This window comes from Balearica regulorum, chromosome W (assembly GCF_011004875.1).
Source record: "Balearica regulorum gibbericeps isolate bBalReg1 chromosome W, bBalReg1.pri, whole genome shotgun sequence".
Classification (NCBI taxonomy): domain Eukaryota; kingdom Metazoa; phylum Chordata; class Aves; order Gruiformes; family Gruidae; genus Balearica; species Balearica regulorum.
Window position 1 is genome coordinate 29,154,226 of NC_046219.1, and position 21,479 is coordinate 29,175,704.

Here is a 21,479-nt window from a genome sequence, read left to right on the forward strand (position 1 = left end):
TGCTACTTAAATCAGAAGCAACAGAATCATTTCACTGGAAACCATAAAATAGCAGATTACCTTCCAAGATACACCTCAATGGCTCCAGAACTGATCTAACCAAATCAACTTGCTTGACTTGTCAATTAATAGTTACATTTCTGTAGTAATGCAAAATTTAGACATTTAATGTTAGATCTAAGGGCATAAGCAAAATGAGCTTGATAGATACAGAGCAGTTCCTACCTTTATTATCAATTAAAAAAAATATTTAGTGTTTGTTGCTGCCCTTTATCTAAGCGTTCTTCATTGATACACCTAAGATACATATATCAGCCAATATTCATGTCATTTAATATTAGAAACAAAGTCTTACTATATCAAGTGCTGCATATGAAATTGTGTATAAACAGTGAAGTGTACCAGAAATATTTTATTCACATTGTTAAATTTAACATATTTACATTAAAATAAGCAAAGGACAAAATTTGTTCAAAAAATTTTATTTACTATAAAGAAAAAACCCCCACCAAAATAGGTACAAATTATACTATATAAAATTGGTTCAATGGGGTAAAAAATTAAAATATCTTGATATATTTAAAATAACAAAGGATATAATGAAGCCAAATTTTTTAACCCAGAGATTTCTGTAAAATTTGCTTGCACAGTAAGGTGCTAATAGAAGTTAGCCCTTAAGCCCTGGAAGTCTTAAGAATCTGTCACATATAGCAAATATAATTTCATTGTGAAAGTGAACTTTGGTAGAAGAAACTCTATAGGACACCTGAGGTAGTAGAAACTGGAATAAACAGCAGTAGATGTTATTTACAACTTAAGTACCAAATAACACTTAGAACACACAGAAAAAAAAATCTTTACACAATACAATTTTCAGTCCAGCTTTGATCTAAAGAAAATAAGAATATTGCATCACATCTGCATTTTAAAAACACCACAATTACCAACAAGCTGAGGGAAACACAAATTCAAACAAATACATTTGGACACCTAGAGGCAGTTTGAGTTTGAAATGTGGTAGACATGGTGATCTACAAAGTAATACTGATTAGCTGAGGTTCATCAGTTTACATTTCTGCCAGAAACAGTATTAATCTGACAACTGATCTTCCAGTACATGAATTGGCAAGAGGGCATCCTTTAAAGCTTGTAAATAACAGAGACTTGGAAACAATCTTATTAGAATGAGAAATTCTAAAGTGGTCAAAAAAAGTACAAAACAGTTAGAACTACCAAACATCACATTTTGGTATTATCTTTTTAACTCTTCAAAGTCTGCCAATCTTTCAAAACAAAGGAATATAAAATTTCCAAAAGAAACACATTCACAACTAATGACTGCTTTTTATTAGTATGAGCATTATCATCCCTGTAAACTTATCTTTAAGGTGTTTTACTTAAAACTTGTATTGTACATTTTTAATGTACTATAGCTTATTTAGTTTGTCCTGAGTCTTTGAAAATAACCAATTCTAGTTCTAATAGTCCAATAATTCAACTGGTTTTTGAAGAGTTAAAACATGAACAGTATTTTTTTAATTTTTATTTTTCAAATTTTTTTAAACACAATGAGTATTTGATTTAAAAAGATCCCCCTTTTAAAAAGGCAAAAGAAAAGCTGCAATTTTCCTTCGGCATTACATGCATCAGAATCTAAAAATCTGCCTTTAAAATAATTTTAAAAATACATCTGCTAAAAACACAAGTTTTGCACTACAGGTGAAACTTTACTTCACATTTTACTTAATCTTGTTTTTCAAGTCCAAGTTTGTTCTTGTTAAAATAAATACCTTTCTTATGGTAATATTTTACCATTTTCAAATTAAATTATCACTAATGACTACAGTAAATAGATGATGTACAGCAGAAGGAAAACAGCAAGTAAAACTTATCAGTGGAGAATGTGACCTCAGTTTTGTTACACAAAGAATGACATTTGCTCATAGGTGGCACCTGCTTCCACTGAAGTATAGGACAAAGTCTCCCATAAACTTTAATGGGAGCTGGGTTTGGGGCCTTTGATATGAAACTTCTCTACACGATTTGCCAGAAGGAACTGCTATATGAAAAGAAGGCTCAACTTTTAGCACGATTCAGACTAAGTTGTTTTATGCAAAAAAAAAATAATATTTAATAACCTATACTATCAGAGACTGAAACACTGACTTGAAGGTGGCATTTTATTTTATTCCAGATTTCCAGCAAATCTGTTTTTAAAACTCTTGTGTCAGCAAGATGTTCATGACACAGTTTGTATTTTTTCCTAAAGACTATTTTATAAGATCACATTTCCCTGAAAGTTAAAAATACAATGAAAACAAACTTTAATTTAAAAATAAATTACATGACCAGCAGTAAATGCACAGTGAACCACAACTGCCTGCTCTTACTTTAAGGAAGGCAAAATGTTGGTTTTTTGTTGGTTTTTTTTTTTTTAAGTATCCCATCAATGTTTGGATTTTTTACTCAGAAAACTTTGTATAATTAAGAGACAGATACAGAACTTCCTTTTAACCAGTGCTGAAAACTGACTAATTGCAGAACCCTCTGCTTACATCTACAGGATATGAAATGGAACAGCGATTGCTGTATTAAAATAGATCCTGAGCCCCTCAGCTGCTAATATTGCTGAAAAAAGTGCTCCAAATAAAATAAAAATCACTTATCTGCTAAATAATCATGCAGATTTAAGGAAAAATGCTTTTGTGTTTACGTAGAGCCAGATGTTTGTAAAGGCACAGTTTACAAATCTCTGCACAAATTGTGAAATGTTGCATACTGAGCTTAGGTAAAGATCTCGATTTGTCAATCACATACTTAGGTAGGGTCCTCCACTGGACTTATGTCCTTGATGTATCTATCATTAAGGCCAGCAGAATACAAGCTGCTGTGCTTAACTGCACTGCAAGACAGTTATCGTATATTCAGTACATCTTCTTCAGTATATCAGCCTTATGCATAAGTAGCTACCATGTAGTACGGAAGACTGGGTGTTTCAGCAGCTCCCTTGATGGGGGTCTGTCCTGAGGTTGAAGTTCTAAACACCGAAGAGTCACATCTCTCAAACCAGGAGACAGATGTGAAGGGATTGATGGAGCAGTAGTTGCACTAGCAATCTGAACAAAGGGAAAATATTTTTTAGAAGTCAGTGATTCTTAAGCCCCCTCTCCTACTCCAAAAACCTTCAACAAGCTAATAATTTTCAGCTGACTAGTTATATTATGAGCTTTTATCCACTTAGCATATTTCCTACTGCAGTTTGAAGATTACATTACTGCTTCCATTTTATAAAATGGGTCTTAAGTTCCCTTTATGGTTCTTTCCCCAATAACATATGCTCTACTGCTTTTCACAGTCTGCCTCTCTCCTTGCACTTTTCTGTAAGTTTTCCTCTTATAGCAAGATTCTGCAGTAACCATCTGCTAAGCAGGCCATAAGAAAAGCTCTTATGCCACACTTACTCTAATACTTGCCATCACTGTTAACTGGCATAGTGTAAGCAAACATTGAGATATATTAAGCTGGGTATGCTCTCTTGCATTGTCTTACTGTATTTCTGCTACCACCCCAAAGGGCAATCTTTCTCAGATGGCAGCAGATCACTCCCAAACAAATTAATTTTTATCTTCTCTAGATCAAATTAAGCAAGATTGAGAACACTAGGGTGGCACCACCAGATTCACACAGTCACAGAACCAAGACAATAACATCTTTTATCATAAGTGATTTGTACTTAATTAGAACATTTGAATACTGCTGTGCTAGTTCTGTTTTGTGGAAACACTTTCTTCACTCATGCTAGTGAAGATGCTAATTACTTTCTTCACTTGTGGTATTATTTTCTTCATTCATGCCTACAGTTCAACTAGATTTTTAGAATTAAATATACCTAATTGATTTTAGTAAAAAACATGAATGCCAAAATAGATTACCTAGAAGAGGGAGGGATAATATTTATATATAGCATGGCATAATGGTAAATATATCTTTCAGCAAAACCTGAACATGCCCTACTACTTGTATATTTTTCTAAAATTCACATTGCTATATATGAAATTAGTCAGTGTCTTTTATAGCATATTCGTAGCAACAAAGTACCTCACCTTAAATATCAGAGCAAGATGATTGGAGTGTTTCTCTGCATTCCAGGGAGGTTTAGCACAAGCCATTTCTATAACAACACAGCCAACGCTCCACACATCACAGCTCCTACCATATTGCTGACCTCTCAGAACCTGAACAGACAGATCAAAGTTCAGATTATCCACTTCAAAGTCTCTTAACTCTAAGTAATTTAGATTAAAAAAAATGATCAATCAAATGCATTCTGATTAACATTTCAGGTTGAGAGAGTGATCAGTGATGTAAATGCCATAAGATTTATACAGCTGTAGAGAGCTAGTAAATAAAATGCCTGATCAAGGGGCAAAGCAAAATATCTTGCAATAGTTAGCTTTTGACCAAATGGTCATTTGAGCTTTAATAACAATACTTATTATGTATCTTGTAACAAACTACTTAGAACAACTTTGACAGCAAGAAAGAAATGTCATTATCACCATGTTGGAATCATTCCTATTTTTTAGAACAAGTACATTTAAAATGTATTTGAAGCATTTACAGCAATTTTCTGTTATTTGGCTGTATGAATTAGCTTAAAGAGCGCAAATAAACTTTTTGAAGTAACTTCCAAAACTGGTTTCTTACCTCTGGTGCCATAAATGCAATAGTTCCCAACAACTGTCCCTGAAACTCCCCAGCACCAGTTCCTTTTGATGCCAACCTGGCTGCAGCTCCAAAATCAGCAATTCTTAATCTATGACCTGTGCTGTCAATTAGCAAATTGGCACCTGTCAACAGCATAATAAAAATACTGCTAGTTGGCTTTTTATTAAAGGCAAAAGGATGAACAGATACTCTTCTTCCCTTTGTTTCAAAGGTATAAATAGGTTGATGGTCCTCATCCACAATATCAAGGACATCTAAAAATCAAGGACAAAGTCTAATAATGTCACTTTTCTGTTATGCCTGAATGATACTGCACACAGCTTGAGGCTGTCCAAGAGATTTAGAGAAGCAATCAAACTTTCAAAGTAGGGTAAACACAAGATTCTGGAACAATACCTGGAGATGGAATAGTGAAAGAAAATAGTGACCTAAAATCCTGGAGGTTTTCATTGCCTGCAGCTCCCTGTGAAATTTAAACTTATTTCATCCTTAAGCAACTTTGAGTTGTCTTGAAGAGAATTACAGAGCAATTGAAAATTTTCCTATTTTAAGGAGAAATATTAAAAGGCAAATATTTGCTATGTTGCTACTTATCTGGATATCTTTCCAGTTTATGGACAGCTATAGTGACATTACAGGGAGAAGATTTTCTTTAACACCCAATAAAGTCCACATTTTGTTTGTCAAACGGTACAACTGTGTTTACATTCAATTAGGATGAAGGAAGAAAGCCCATCATAATATTCCTGTACATTAGAAACCTGACATCTTTATTTTGGCTTATTCACAGATTTTACTATCATTTCAGGGTATTTACATTAACTTAACTAACAAACTTTAAAGCTATATGGCAACTTCATATTTTATTTGAACAAATTCAGAAATGAATTTTTCTAAACCATTGGCACAGGTAGCAAGTATCCCCAAGCATACTATGAATGTTCTGATTAATTTCAGTAATTAAAGGTTCTTAAGTATGATCAGACAAACCCAATAGAAATAACACTCTTGAGATGGTATCCAAGAGAAGCAGTAGGTCTCAAGCCAAAATAGGTGCTGCTTTCTGAATATTCCTTTTTAAAAGACATTCTAAATAATTCTCACCTTTAACATCTCTATGGATTATTTGATTCTCATGGAGGTAAGAAAGGCCATGTAACAGTTGATCTGTGTAATTAATAATAACAGATTCTTTGAAGGCTCCATATTTACTTAACAAATGAGCAACTGAACCCCCTAGAAGATAAAAAAAAATACAATTTATCAACACTTATATTTCGTATTAGTAGAATGCAGCACTGCCTCCTAAAATTGGAACTTGGTATTGATAATCCTAATTTATAACTAGATTTCCCCCCAAAAAAACCATTAAAAGTTCCATAGTCAAAAAGTAATATATTTGGTTACTTAATTACTTTTTACCTGGAACTGTACACATTACAAAGACATAAGTCTTTATGCTTCCTAATATTTTCATCTGTCCTTAAAAGAATGTACAAATCCCTTAGTGTACAAAGTACCGTTGCTGATAAAAAACTACATATATTTATATCTACATTTTGCACTAAGGTTTTCAAGTAGTAGAACACTAGCTTTCCTTGGGGTAATAGATATGTGCAGCCTCCAGTAAGCGTTCCCTCGGAGGATCTTAATTTACTTTTGTTAACATCTAAGTACCAATATATAGAAGCAAGGAAAAGCAGTATCTTCCTCCATTTTCCAAGAGTGGTATCTACATCCTCAAGATTTTGGATTTCCATTGTGCCTCTCAAAGTATTCTAATCTAATTTGGGCTTGAATGAGGTAAAGACAATTCCTGACATTTCATTATCTAAATAATACTATTTCAGAAAAATTATACTTAAAGAGTTAAACACCCTTAGTTTTGAGAAAATATTTTCTGCACTATTGCTTGTAATAACACATACTTGAGCTTTGCTTGTTAGCACTTTGGTATTGCTAAGTGGTTTCTACCAAAGAATGTAAGTTAAGGTGCAATGTTTTCTTTTATAAGAAACAAGGATGTATAAAATACCTGTCCTGGTTTTGGCTAAGATAGAGTTAATTTTCTTCCTAGTAGCTGGTATAGTGCTCTGTTTTGGATTTAGTATGAAAATAATGTTGATAACACACTAATGTTTCAGTTGTTGCAATTAAGACAAGGACTTTTCAGCTTCCCAGGCCCTGCAAGCGAGGAGGCATGAGCCTTCTGCAGGAGGTGCACAAGAAGCAGGGAGGGGGCACAGCCAGGACAGCTGACCCAAACTGGCCAGGACAGCTGACCCAAACTGGCCGAAGGGATATTCCATACCATATGACATCATGCTCAGTATATAAGCTAGGGGGAGTTGGCTGGGGAGCACCATGGCTCAGGAACTAGCTGGGCATTGGTCAGCAGGTGGTGAGCAACTGTGCTGTGCATCACTTGTTTTGTATATTCTTTTATCATTATCTTCCTTTTTTGTCCTAATAAACTGTGTTTATCTCAATCCACAAGTTTTACATCCCACTGTGGGGAGGGGAGGAGTGAGCGAACTACACTGCATGGTTGTTTTAGCTGCCTGCCAGATTAAACCACAACAACAACTCTAGTCTTGGTAACTGGACTGCAACAACATATAATCTCATTCATAAAATTAATAAAGCTCCTTCTTAAAAAGGATATAAACTTTCTTGTACCCGCTCTGTACAATAATGAAGAGATTTCACTATTTATTACTAAAATTAACACTTCATATATTTAAGATTTGATCATGTTTTTCCCAAAGAATCCTGCTTACTCCCTATCATTAGAAATTTACTTTTCAAATGCCTTTGCATGTCACCTCACACAAATTTTACGAAAATGCCTGGGACAAAAACAAGTGACAGGTATTCCAAACTTTCTAACAAAGTTATTTTTAATAATAATTAAAAATTACACAGGTACACTGAAAAATGCAATAGTTTGATATATTTCCAACTGTAGTGTCTGTGTCTCAAAGTTTCTAACTTGTGATGGGTTGACCCTGACTGGATGCCAGGTGCCCACCAAGCCACTCTATCGCTCCCCCTCCTCAGCTGGACAGGGGAGAGAAAATATGACAAAAGGCTCATGGGTTGACATAAGGACAGAGAGAGATCACTCACCAATTACCATCATAGGCAAAACAGACTTGATTGGGGAAATTAAATACATTGCCAATCAAATCAGAGTAGGATAATGAGAACTAAACCTGAATATTAAAACACCTTCTGCCCACCTCTCCCTTCTTCCTGGGCTCAGCTTCACTCCTGATTTTCTCTACCTCCTCCCCCCGAGCAGCACAGGGGGATGGGGAATGGGGGTTGCAGTCAGTTCATCACACATTGTCTCTGCCACTCCTTCCTCCTCAGGGGGAGGACTCCTCACACTCTTCCCCTGCTCCAGCGTGGGGTCCCTCTCACAGGAGACAGTCCTCCACAAACTTCTCCGATGTGAGTCCTCCCCATGGGCTGCAGTTCTTCACAAACTGCTCCAGCATGGGTCCTTTCATCGGGGTGCAGTCCTTCAGGAACAGACTGCTTCAGCATGGATCCCCGATGGGGTCACAAGTCCTGCCAGAACACCTGCCCCAGTGTGGGCTTCTCTCTCCATGGGGTCACAGGTCCTGCCAGGAGCCTGCTCCCATGTGGGCTTCCCATGGGGTCACAGCCTCCTTCAAGGTGCATCCACCTGCTCCAGCATGGGGTCTTCCACAGGCTGCAGGGGGACAGCCTGCCTCACCATGGTCTTCACCACGGATGGACTGCAGGGGAATCTCTGCTCCGGTGCCTGGAGCACCTCCTCCCCCTCTTCCTGCACTGACCTTGGTGTCTGCAGAGTTGTTTCTCTCACATATTCTCAATCCTCTCTCAGGCTGCAATTGCTCTTGCACAGCAACTTTTTCCCCTTCTTAAACACGTTATCCCAGAGGCGCTACCACTGTCGCTGATTGGCTCAGCCTCGGCCAGCAGTGGGTCCGTCTTGGAGCCGGCTGGCATTGGCTCTATCAGACACAGGGGAAGCTTCTAGCAGCTCCTCACAAAAGCCACCCCTGCAGGGCCCCCCCCAACCAAAACCTTGCCATGCAAATCCAATACATAACTCCTCATTTAAATTCAGAAATTGAAGTAGTAGTAGTGGAATTTTTGTTCAGGGCTTCCCATTACTTTAATTGTATGACAGATTAGGTATGGAAAATTCCAATTTAAAAAAGGATGCCAGTAAGAATGCTGCTTAAACTGTTCTGTATGTAAACCTTTATACTGGTTACTAACAGCAACTAAAAGATAAGTTTGCCAACTGAAGTGATGCATGGAATATGTTGCAGTATTAAACGACAAAGTTCAAGACTCAACTAATGATGCTTTCATTTTCTTTGGCATGCAGTTGTTTACCTGCCATCCATTCAATAAAGAGGTTATAGTTACTCTTCTCACATGTAGCACCCAACATTCGAATAATGTTAGGATGGTTCAGATGACTCATCATCCTTATTTCTTCTCTCAGTGCTTCAACTACCTCTTCTTGCTCAGATGATGTGTTCCTGACATACGTCACCTGTTTTGAAATATGGTATTCAGATTTACCTTACATAATTACCAGTCCTGTAACCATCCCCCTTCAGTACAGTAACAAGAATGGATGGTTTTCTGTCCTTTTTCACCATCTGGAAAAAGCAAGTATTCTTTTATCTCAAGTCCCTTCAGGTATATACATGTATATCTTCATGTGAGACAGTCATGGAAAATTAAGAGTGATCTTCTGGAGAAATGCCAACAAAAATCTATCCAAGTGTTGCATGGGGAAACTTCCCTCTTCACTCTCCTCTGCTTAAACTAGGAATTTATTTCTTAATTTTTTTTCAGATGTTGAAGAAAAGGAAGATAGATAATGCCTGAAACAGGATTCTGACAGTGATGTTATTTGTAAGACTTTTTACCAGTTTAACCATACTACCTGTTTCATAACTAAACCTCTTATCCCAGAAAGTCAATGGGCAAAAAAAAAAAAAAAGCCAATCAGAAGTCCAGCAATGGAACTGGAGCCAACCCCAGTTCTGATTCATACTAAATCTGAAATAATGGTATGCTGCAGAGAACTTCTCCTGTGCCTCACAATCATCATCTCTCCAGGAGGAGCCTCAAGGACCACATGGACATTTCTACTCTTTCACAAGCAAGAGAGTTTCAAAGGAGAAATACCTGATGACAGACATTCTTTCCCTGATTAAATGTTTTGAAACTGCTCAATTCCATAGATTTAAGTTAATTCTAGAATTAATAAGAAAATGTTAGGACTAAGATTCCCTCTATGAATCAGACCTAGGACACCTTAAGTGTGGAAGATTTACTCACGTCTAGAAATTTCCAAAATCTTAGGCGAAGCATGTGCGTTTGGGGCTCTTAGTCACATTTTTGTATCCAATAATTTAAGTATTAAAAATACTTGCCTCAAAGTTGGCTGTTGGATTGGAGGAAACAATCATTAAACTACATTTCCTCTGCTTAAACTGTTTTAGGAAAAAAAATCCTGACAAGGGGCAATTACTTTTAATAGCTATCTTTCAAATAGAGCATCAATTTGGAATGAAGAGACCTGGACTCCATTTCTACCTTTGACACTGATTTGTGAACTTGATAAAAACAAAAATGCATTTGAAGAACTATGAAAGAAAAGGGGCATATAAAAAAAAGTACTTTTTTTTTTTCCTTTTAAGGAAAAGTGAAAGAAACTGAAAACATTATGTTAATTCCATGCACATAAAGACTTTGTATTATGTATCATGTGAGTACACATGACTGGGAGAAGAGGAAGTAGGGAACAGAAGAAGTCTGTGAGAGCAGAGAGCTTGTATATTTAATATTTCAAAGAAATATTGAAGAACAAGCACAATATATTCAAGAAAGTGAAGTATTTACCTGTTTTACAGCCATTAATGTCCCTGTTCCTACATCTTGAGCTTGGTAACAGGAAGAGAAAGCTCCAAGACCAATTTGCTGACCTTTAAGCCATTCTGCATCTTCTCTGTAATGGTGTTTTGCTTTGGTATGTCCAGGCAGGGTTTCTGGTGTCTGTAAATTAAATTCCAAATCAATCCCATGTTTACTAACATGCATCTAAAATGTAGACATTCTGGAAGGTTATGAAATATCCAAGTTTATATGCCTCTCTTCTCCCTTACAGTTATTTGTACTGCATGCTATACATTTCAGTTGAGACCAGAACATCAGTGTATTCCTTAATCCACATATTCCTACTGTATGTAAGAACAGAGAGCCTCCTCTATGTTACTACCTGAAGATGTAAGGACACAAATAGGAGCAAGACTTTCTTCTATTCCTGATCTCATGTCTAGTCAAGGTTTTAGTCAGCACCTATAGTAAGCACAAACAAAATCATGTTTTCTGCTTAATTTATTTCTATCATTTTATGCTTCACATGTTGTTACCTCATGCAAAGGAATCACAAAACCCAACATTTCATTCCTCTTTCCAGTAACTCTAAGTCTGTTACCTTTCCTAGGCATTCACCCTCACAAGCTTCCAGCACCTGTCTTACCCTCAGGTCAATACACTCAACCATTTTGTGAAGTTTTATAAAATACTCCTTTCTTTCTTTATTCTTATTTCTTATGCTTTTGTCTATTTGCAAGCAAACATGTTTTTTTCTGATTTCTAAAGTATCTCACATCTTCTCTCTCAAGATGTGCCGACATCAAGATCTCTTCCTACTCTATCCACCTTTTCTTTCAGAAACTAATATGGCTTTGTACAATTGCCTTCAAAGTAAATCAGCATTAAGACCTAGTACAGTTTTACTCCTGCTTAAAAACTTTGTTCTCATTTCCTGTTTCCTCACTTTTACACTCTCTTCTTTGCCATTTTAAAGGTTGGTATATGACATGATGCCTCTCTTCCAAATACTGTCTCTAAACTTGTTAATAACCATAGAAGGATTCTGTTAGCACCCTCAACTGGTAGACTATTTATACTCCAACTTCTAGGAGAGGGTATTCAGTCCCTTTGTGTTTTATATAACTTTGGAACTACAACAGCACTGCTTTATAAATTCAGTGAACCTCAGTTGAGACATGCTAAATTAAAATATGTATACTTACATCCTGCTGAATGATTATGATATCTTCACCATTTTCAACCTGTAGTTGGGGAATTATTGTCAGGGCATCTTGAGATGATGACATTGCCATAGCAATAGCTAAAGCTTCCTCTTCTTCAGCTTCCATCTTTTCCTTGCATTTCTGATTATGATTTACATCATCTTTGTAAGTATCATCATTTTCTGCCTGCTCAGGAGAAAGAACTGCAACTTCAGACTTGAATGTAACTGTGCCATCACTCATTGGCATGGAGGCCTCGAGCAGGTCCTCAATACTGGAATTGAGTTCTGCATTAACATCCAATTGACATTTCTCATCTACTGGTGTGAACACTGTCTCTTCACTTGGTATAACTGCACTGCTACTATTATTGCCATCACACTGCAAAATATCATTCAGGTCAAGTGTCATACTGTTTTTTGAGGTTTCTCTCTGCTTGTTCACATCACTTGGGGTGGGTCGTGATGGCTTTGGCCTGTGTATGTGATTGGATGGCAATGGCCTGGCTTGGGTAAAAATTGGAGAAAGTTTCTCTGATTCTTTATTTTCAGAACAGTTTCTCTGAAACTGGAGAGAAAGTTTCCACTGTGTTTGAGGAGAAGGTGAGGGGATTTTGTAGGGAACAAATCCCTGAGATCTGAGTTTAGAGACATCTGTTACAGTGCCAGCTAGTACAGGTGGGTTTGAAGGAGACAGAAGCATTGGGAATAGTGACTGAGAATGACTGGATGAGAGAGAAGAGTTCAAACACTGACTGGTCTTTTTTCCTTTTGTTTGAATGGCTGGTTCAGTGGCTACTGATGAAATGGGTAGTCCCACAGCAAGGTCAGCCAGTATCTCATAAGTGTCCTCTGGACCGGCACTAAGTTTTTTATCACTTAAACTTTTCTCACTTTTCCTTGATAACTGGACAGTATTGTTAGGAGTATTACTTTCTGTAGCTTCTGGAGAGTTATCTGGTACAGGTAGCTGCAAAAAGTCTTCATGTCGACATTCCCTAGAATGCATTTCTTCCATGCCTAGCTGGATGACATCTGCAATTTCCATTTCATCTGCTATTGCCATGAGACGTCGACGCATCCTTGAGTAATGAGTTGAACTTGTCATACTCAACATTTCTAATAGCTTTACAAAAACATGAGGCACTCTTGCCACCATTCTTGCTGCACTTAAAAATACTCTCCGTGATAGTTTTCCAACCATTGAGTGGGAATTGTCAATTAACTGCAAGGCGAGATTTAAGAGGGAAAGAAGTTTCTTATACCTGAAAGTTAAAAAAGAAAAAAAAGAAAGAAAGAAAAGAAGTGTCTTATAAACTGATATGCTCTAGTTAACTAGTGCCAAGAAAGCCATTTCAAGATAATCTATTTAGCTGTACAGTTCTGCAGTAGAAAGGAGACTTATTGCTGCACTGGTGCTTCAGAATTGTTTCACAGGTCAGAAGTTTAAAAAAAAAAAAAAAGGCAACCATTTACTCTGTAAAGCAGGTGCACTTTTGCATATAAATATACACTATTTGTTTATAGGAATTAAAATAACCAATTTTTGAAGAAATCACCAACAACACATTCAACTACAAAGAGTAATAGTCACATAGTGTAAGTACCTGTCTACTACAGTATCAGCCTGTAAAACACCTCCACAAACAATGTGGGGATAAAATTCACCAGGAAATTCCAACAGAAGTCTGTCTATTAGACAAAGTCGTCCCAGTAGTGCTTGCCAGTTGTTAGACTCGGTTTGGGTTCCAAGAATACAGTTTAAGACATAATCAACACCACCAATACCAATAGACCCTATAAAAAAGTTGATAAAATAAAGATTAGATATGTTCACAATCTAAATTCTGATCTAAATAAAGATCAGAACTATATCATACAGAAATACACAATGCGCACCCAAATTAACACCACTCTCCCCCCAAACTGCTGAGAACAACACTGTTCTCTTTGCCATGCTGGCAAATACAGGATAAATCCTGTATTAAATTTAAAACACTTCAGTATATTTGCTTGTAATTATAATTCAATTATATATGAAGAGCTATTATTACCAGATTTAAGTATTTCTCTCCCAACTGCCAGCTCTCCCGCTTGGCCTTTACACATCTCCAGTAGCGTTGAGACTGAAAGTTGACTTGTTCGACTATAAGAAATTAAAGCAAAAAAACGAAACAACTTTTAGCAGATGCTTTCAAGAAAAAACATTTTAATCATTATATTTCAATAATCGTTAGCTTGGAATTGTGCCTGGAAAATTATTTCACATTGCTTTATTCCAATACACTTTTATAATCCTCTATGTGTAAGCTACCAATAGTTGTGACATTTTTTACAAGGACACATAATGTCTGTCACTAATAAATAAAAAACCCAAATAGAAATCCGCTTCCCCATTTCTCAAATTCTTTGAGACTTTCAGGCAATAATCTCTTTATTAAAAGAAATTAATTCAACTGCACATTAGAATCTCATCCTCTTGCATAAACAGGCCAAATCCAGGAATCCAGCACCACAAGGAACAGTTCTATTTCACTTATACCTTTAATTTTAGATTTTCTATTGCTAAACTATTGCCGGTGCATCTCTAGTTGCAGTTTCAGAAGCAATGCTGCTTAGGAACTAAACTGAAAGAGACAAAAAAATAAATAAAAATAAATACAAAAAATAAAATCAATCTGGTGGACTTCTGCATCTAGTTTACAGTAGCTTGGGAGAAGAAGACAAGGCCTACTCAAGCCAGAACTGCCAAATGCATTCACTCAGAATACCCATTTCCTAACATTACACTATGAAGTAAAAAGTAGCAGTGTTATGTTAACACTTCATGATGTAGATGTACAACAGCTTTTGTTGAAGTAGGAAACGTACATATATTAAAGATACAAAATTTGATGATTGGTACTTGCTGAAGGGTACTTGCTGACTGCTTAAAGGGGAGTCATGAGAATTAGACCAAAGCAATATCAACTGAGACGGAGGGGATGGTTGATGACTGCACCCAACATATCTTCCTTTATTTTAAGGAGGAAAAAGGCCTTATGCAAGCAAAGCATCATTTAAGATCCATAAGTGCTGGAAAAATATAATCAGGTGCCTTCAAAACCTACATCTTTTAAGACAGAAGTTGGTTGGTAGCAACTAGACTTTAACAAAACCATTTATATGTATGATCCACACATTTTATTTCACCGCCACCTATAAATGTTCTCCTAGTTCCATATAAAATAGCAACAAAGACATTTCAGTAACAATCCAAAATTAATTTGAAGTTCATGAGACACCATACCTGTTGGCATCTGCGCATTTAACTAATATTGTCTCTACAACTGGCTTGAGAAGTTGCTGTAGTTTAGTCCTCTCTGCTAAAGTATAACAAGAAGTATATACCAGCATGGCTCTTAAGGTTTTCTAAGAGAAAGGAAAAAACAATACATATGAAATCAAATTAGCTACACAAATTTATTTTATTTTTTAAGAGTTGTAAATAGTTCTATATAAAATGCATTCAAAATATCAGTGAAATGATCAAAGGATAAATAGCTTACTATATATTCACTGTTAGAATTAGTCATGTGTTCTTTGAGATTGGAAAGAATCTGATCATACAAGTACTGTTAATACTTAGCACTGTAGCAAGGGTTTCCTTATATTTGACCAGTGGAGTCATGCCATTTCACTATTGCTGAGGATTTTGTTCAACTCACTTTCAGATGATGGTTAAAAGTCATCAGTGGTGCTCAACAATGATTATTAGGATTCCTGACTTCATATATCTCCTCCCTTTCAAAAATGAAGTCACATGGAAATTACTAGAATACAACAAGTAAACAGCTACTTACTAAAGCAGCAACATACACTTTGTAGACAGGGTCAGCACAGACCATGGACAGCACACTGCAGCAGGATTGTACCACCACATCTCCTGAGATGCTGGTCTGAGATGACCCACTAACTGCTCCCAAAGCTCCAGCACTTGTGTTATTTCCATTGCTACTTCCAGAATTTGCAGTGCTTTCACCATTAGCCAGTAATAGAGCACCACTAACATCATGGGAAAGACGTCTAAGTGCCATCTCTCGTATATTCCAGTTTCGAGAAAACAAGCAGCCAACTAACTCCATTCCAAATACCTGCCAAGGAAAAAGCAACGTTACAGGAGTCAAATGGAATAGTACTGCAACTTGAGTACTTAAGAAGAGCAATCAAAAAGAGCAAAGAAGTGTTTCTGGTGAAAGATCACCTTAAGAAGCCTGAGAGCAAAAATGTGCCAGAAGGTAGTGCCTTGAAAAAAGATTCTGTGACAGAAAGTAAACATCATAAATGATAAGTCATCGGTTCTCCAAAAACTCTGCTAAGAGAAGTAGGGGAATGACTGTATGGATGGTTTCATTCACTGTGAGTTTTAATTATTCAGTATGGAGTTCATTTCTAGACATTGATATAAACAACCCTGAAACCAAGGTCCAGCTATACCAGTCAAAAGTTACAGCAGACATATAGGCAATACAATACCTTCAATAAGAGGCCTGAGATGAAGTTCAAAACTGAAAACCCCAGAGAAAACAAGACTGGAAAACCTTTTCTTCTGATGCAAGTTAAATATAATTAGTTACTGAATGCCTTCTTTGCTTCAGTCTTTACTGCTAAAGCTGACCCTCAGGTATCCCAGACCCTGGAGGTAGGAGAGAAAGTCTGGAGAAAGGAAGACCTTCCCTTGGTCAAGGAGGATCGGGTTAGAGAACATCTAGGCAAACTTGACATCCACAAATCCATGGGCCCTAATGGGATGCACCCACGAGTGCTCAGGGAGCTGGCAGATGTTATTGCTAGGCCACTCTCCATCATCTTTGAAAGGTCATGGAGAACAGGAGATGTGCCTGAAGGACTGGAGGAAAGCCAATGTCACTCCAGTCTTCAAAAAGGGCAAGAAGGAGGACCCAGGAAACTACAGGCCAGTCAGCCTCACCTCCGTCCCTGGAAAGGTGACGGAACAGCTCATTCTGGGGGTCATCAATAAGCATGTGGAGGAGAAGAAGGTTATCAGGAATGGTCAACATGGATTCACCAAGGGGAAATCATGCCTGACCAATCTGATAGCCTTCTATGATAGCATGAACAGCTGGGTGGATGAGGGGAGAGCAGTGGATGTTGCCTACCTCTAATTCAGCAAGGCTTTTGAAACTGGCTCCCATAACATCCTCATAAGCAAGCTTAGGAAGTGTGGGTTGGATGAGTGGAGAGTGAGATGGGTAGAGAACTGGCTGAATGGCAGAGCCCAGAGGTTGTGATAAGTGGTGCAGAGTCTAGTTGGAGGCCAGTATCTAGTGGTGTGCCCCAGGGGTCAGTGCTTGGTCCACTCTTATTCAACATATTCATCAATGACCTGGACGAGGGGACAGAGTGCACCCTCAGCAAATTTGCTGATGATACTAAGCTGGGAGGAGTGGCTGATACACCAGAAGGCTGCGCTGCCTGGACAGGCTAGAGAGTTGGGCAGAGAGGAAGCAACTGAAATTCAGTAAGGGCAAGTTTAGGGTCCTGCACCAAGGGAAGAATAACCCCAGACACCAGTAAAGGTTAGGGGTTGACCTGCTGGGAAGCAGCTCTGCAGACAAGGACCTGGGAGTCCTGGTGGACACGTTAAGCATTAGCCAGCAGTTTGCCCTTGTGGCCAAAATGGCCAATGGTATCCTGGTGTACATTCAGAAGAGTGTGGCCAGCAGGTCGAGGGAGGTTATCCTCCCCCTCTACTCTGCCCTGGTGAGGCCACATCTGGAGTACTGTGTCCAGTTCTGGGCTCCCTAGTTCAAGAAAGACAGGGAACTACTGGAGAGAGTCCAGCGGAGGGCTACGAGGATGATTAGGGGACTGGAGCATCTCTCTTAGGAGGAAAGGCTGAGAGAGCTGGGTCTGTTTAGCCTGGAGAAGAGAAGACTGAGAGGGGATCTTATTAATGCTTATAAATATCTAAAGGGCGGGTGTCAAGAGGAAGGGGCCAGACTCTTCTCGGTGGTGCCCAGCAACAGGACAAGGGGCAATGGGCACAAACTCGAACAGAGGAAGTTCCATCTGAATGTGATGAAAAACTTCTTTACTCTGAGGGTGACTGAGCACTGGAACGGGTTGCCCAGAGAGGTTGTGGAGTCTCCTTCTCTGGAGATATTCAAAACCCACCTGGATGTGATCCTGGGCTGCAAGCGCACACTGCCGGCTCATGTTGAGCTTATCAATCAGCACCCCCAAGTCCTTCTCCTCGGGGCTGCTCTCAATCCATTCCCCGCCCAGCCTGTAGTCGTGCTTGGGATTGCGCCCCGACCCACGTGCAGGACCTTGCACTTGGCCTTGTTGAACTTCATGCGGTTCTCACGGGCCCACCTCTCCAGCCTGTCAAGGTCCCTCTGGATGGCATCCCTTCCCTCCAGCGTGTCGACCACACCACACAGCTTGGTGTTGTTGGCAAACTTGCTGAGGGTGCACTCGATCCCGCTGTCCATGTGGCTGAGAAAGATGTTGAACAGTGCCGGTCCCAGTACCGACCCCTGAGGAACGCCACTTGTCACTGATCTCCACTTGGACATTGAGCCGTTGATCACAACTCTTTGAGTGTGACCATCCAGCCAATTCCTTATCCACCGAGTGGTCCATCCGTCGAATCCATGTCTCTCCAATTTAGAGACAAGGATGTCATGTGGGACAGTGTCAAATGCCTTGCACAAGTCCAGGTAGATGACGTCAGCTGCCCTTCCCTTATCCACTGACCCTGTAACCCCATCATAGAAGGCCACCAAATTTGTCAGGCACGATTTGCCCTTAGTGAAGCCGTGTTGGCTGTCACCAATCACCTCCTTATCTTCTATGTGCCAATTCTTTCCAGTAATAATCAACCATAAAGCTGATGGGATTCAGAATAAATTTTTAATTGTTGATTTGACAAATCTAGTAAAACATTTAAAAAAAAAATCAGTTTTTTACATTTGAAGTTTCTTTTACAAAGTAAAATTACCTGAATCCATGGCTCAGCTAAATCTTTATAGGCAGAAGGGATCTGCTGTACCCCATAATGAGTAAGGTTAAAATTGCTATCTTGGGTTCTTCTCTGTGATCCGACTGTAGATTGCTGCTGAATTTGTTGATGAACCACACAGAGAACAGAAGAAGAATGCACAGGGCTTGGCAATTCATGACTACAGATTAACAACAAATAGCATGGATTAACAAACAAAACATTTATCAAAGTAAATACTTTAGAATAATTAGGAACATCAAGTAAGGATCCAGAAACAGATAGTTTGTTATACTCAGACTGAATCCTTACCTATAGAAATCATGAGATCTCCATTTAGATCTACAAAGAGGACATATAAGTGGCTCTCTGTTTCTTCTGCATTCTTCTGCCCCTGGAACACAGCAACAGGATAATACGTATTTCAGTTTTACAGTGCATAAAACCAGAACATGGCATCGTTATTTTTAAGTTTTACTGAAGAATGTCAGTTTCTGGATAAACACTTCTGAACTGAGTCATGTGCAGAAGCCTGATAAATATGTGCATTTAAACATTTCTGCATGCAGAAACACTTCATCTTAGTACTACAATTAATATTAAAAGTTATGAATTGAAATGCAGTTCTTTTTGTGCCTCAAACATAAGCAATATTTTTTCAAAAGTATTAAAACATGGGAGATGATAGAATTTTATTTGTTGAAGCAAACTAATAATACTCTATTTAATGCAGTATATTAAAACATACTCCATAATTCACTATATAATCCTAGTAGATGACGTTCATGCATTCTAATGACAAGTCACAGAGGAGTAAAAGTCTGTTCCTAACCTTGATCTAATTGGACATGATCTTCTCACTCAGGTAAGAGGCTCAAACCTCTAGCCCTGCAGTTAACTTCTTTCTCAAAGCATTCACAAATCAAGTTGTAATTTGATAACTGATAAATAAGGCATATCAATAGTACCTGAATGACACCAAACTCTCAAAGAGCTACAGTCATCACAGTATCAGTCATCTACAGTCATCAGCAGGTTTCTGTTTAACTTTTAAAACAAACAAAAACCCCTACAACAAACACACTAAGTTATAATTCTTTTGCATATTTAGATTCACCAGAACTTAATGAGACAAAGATGACAACGTACATATTGACATGCAGTGGTGGTGTAATTTGTTCCTGCAGCCATCTTCACACACAGTTAGGCTCTCTTCATCCAGCATGCCTAACAAACAAATGGGGCACATCTGTTCTTCTTCATCCTTCATACTATAAAAATAAATATTTGTGATAGTAAAAATGGCATATCAGAATTCAGAACACACTTTAACAGTGAAAAAGATTAACTTCCACTTTGGAACAGTCACTTCCAAATAACTATATGCTACTGATTAATCATTCTCCTAAATCTTGGTCTGAATAAGTGAGCAACCAAATTTTTTAGAAGCACTGAGTACAGACAACACTTTGTTGAAATGACAGGAAACATCACAAAATGCATGACATCTTTTCAAACTAGGTCAGATACCAATTAGAGATTGCCAGCCTTGGGCACTTATCCCCCCCCACCCCCGAGGCTTCTTTAAACAAACCAATCTTTGCTTTTTTACTTATCCTTTGGTTTTGAAAAACTAAGAAATTTTTAGATTTTGAAAGCTACATACATTTTTTTCCACACTCTTTCAGAGTATTGAGTCACAAGATAGTCTTTAGCCCATCACAGAAAACTGTAAATACTATTTGATGAACATATGTAAAATTCAAAAAGTTAACAGAAGACAACAGGTACTCAAGAATTTTCTGCCACTGAGAAACAGATGTAATAGTTTCACATGAACACTAATATATCTACGTATCACATGTAGATTTAAAAAAAAATCCACCATTCCCTCTGTTTTACATGTTGCTTCCATTTTATTTAACCCCACCTTAATTTTTAAATGGATATAACCAGAGATTTTGCCAGAAAAAATATTCTAAACTTAAACAACATGTAATGAAAACCACAGATTTAATCTTCTATAATATTCTTTAAATGTGCAAAACTCTTACTATTCATAATAAATATTTAAGTTATAGTTGGTGCATGTCTAAAAGTTTGCAGGAACCCTGTATTTGTTCAGCATCGGTATATTTTTAAAATAAAAATAATTTGTATATATATTGTTTCTATACATATATATTCACTTCTATTTTCCTGCAAATGGTTGACAATAATTTTCTTTGTCCTTGAAAAATCCCCCAAAATAAGCTTGCAGTGAAAAATTCAGTTCCACGGCATGCATGGAAACACAAGTATTAATTTTAAACTTATTTTTGAAGAATTAGTAGTAAACCAAAAATATCTGCAAGTCACAGTAATTATCAGAAATGAGTAAACTTTTATCTCAAATGAATCTGCTGCTCAGTGTTCTCCAATACTTTTATCATGCAAGATTAGACTCACACAGAATGACAACTTATCTCACTGAACCAGTAATGCTGGGAACTAATCATCAGGTGTACTGGCCAACAACTGAAAGAATCTTTCATCCTGTCAAAAATGAGAACTAATGTAGCAAAGTTCACAGTCTAATGAAGCCATTCCTATGGAAAAAAAAAATCTTCCTATGCAAGGTATAAT

The 21,479-nt window shown here is 37.7% G+C and overlaps 1 protein-coding gene across 1 annotated transcript in view; it reads right to left on the reverse strand.

Moving 5' to 3' along the window:
- Positions 1 to 590: 590 nt before the first annotated feature.
- LOC142599149 (mitogen-activated protein kinase kinase kinase 1-like) overlaps positions 591 to 21,479 on the reverse strand; it is a 108,984-nt gene continuing 88,095 nt past the window's right edge. The window contains exons 7-20 of the mRNA XM_075738854.1: positions 20,004 to 20,125; positions 19,167 to 19,248; positions 18,855 to 19,035; positions 15,691 to 15,981; positions 15,138 to 15,259; positions 13,903 to 13,994; positions 13,456 to 13,645; positions 11,850 to 13,113; positions 10,651 to 10,803; positions 9,127 to 9,289; positions 5,833 to 5,964; positions 4,708 to 4,850; positions 4,104 to 4,235; positions 591 to 3,116 (exon numbers count right to left, since the gene is read on the reverse strand). Coding sequence (XP_075594969.1) covers positions 2,967 to 3,116; positions 4,104 to 4,235; positions 4,708 to 4,850; positions 5,833 to 5,964; positions 9,127 to 9,289; positions 10,651 to 10,803; positions 11,850 to 13,113; positions 13,456 to 13,645; positions 13,903 to 13,994; positions 15,138 to 15,259; positions 15,691 to 15,981; positions 18,855 to 19,035; positions 19,167 to 19,248; positions 20,004 to 20,125 — 3,217 coding nt within the window. The 3' untranslated portion in view covers positions 591 to 2,966. The remainder of the gene's footprint in view (positions 3,117 to 4,103; positions 4,236 to 4,707; positions 4,851 to 5,832; positions 5,965 to 9,126; positions 9,290 to 10,650; positions 10,804 to 11,849; positions 13,114 to 13,455; positions 13,646 to 13,902; positions 13,995 to 15,137; positions 15,260 to 15,690; positions 15,982 to 18,854; positions 19,036 to 19,166; positions 19,249 to 20,003; positions 20,126 to 21,479) is intronic.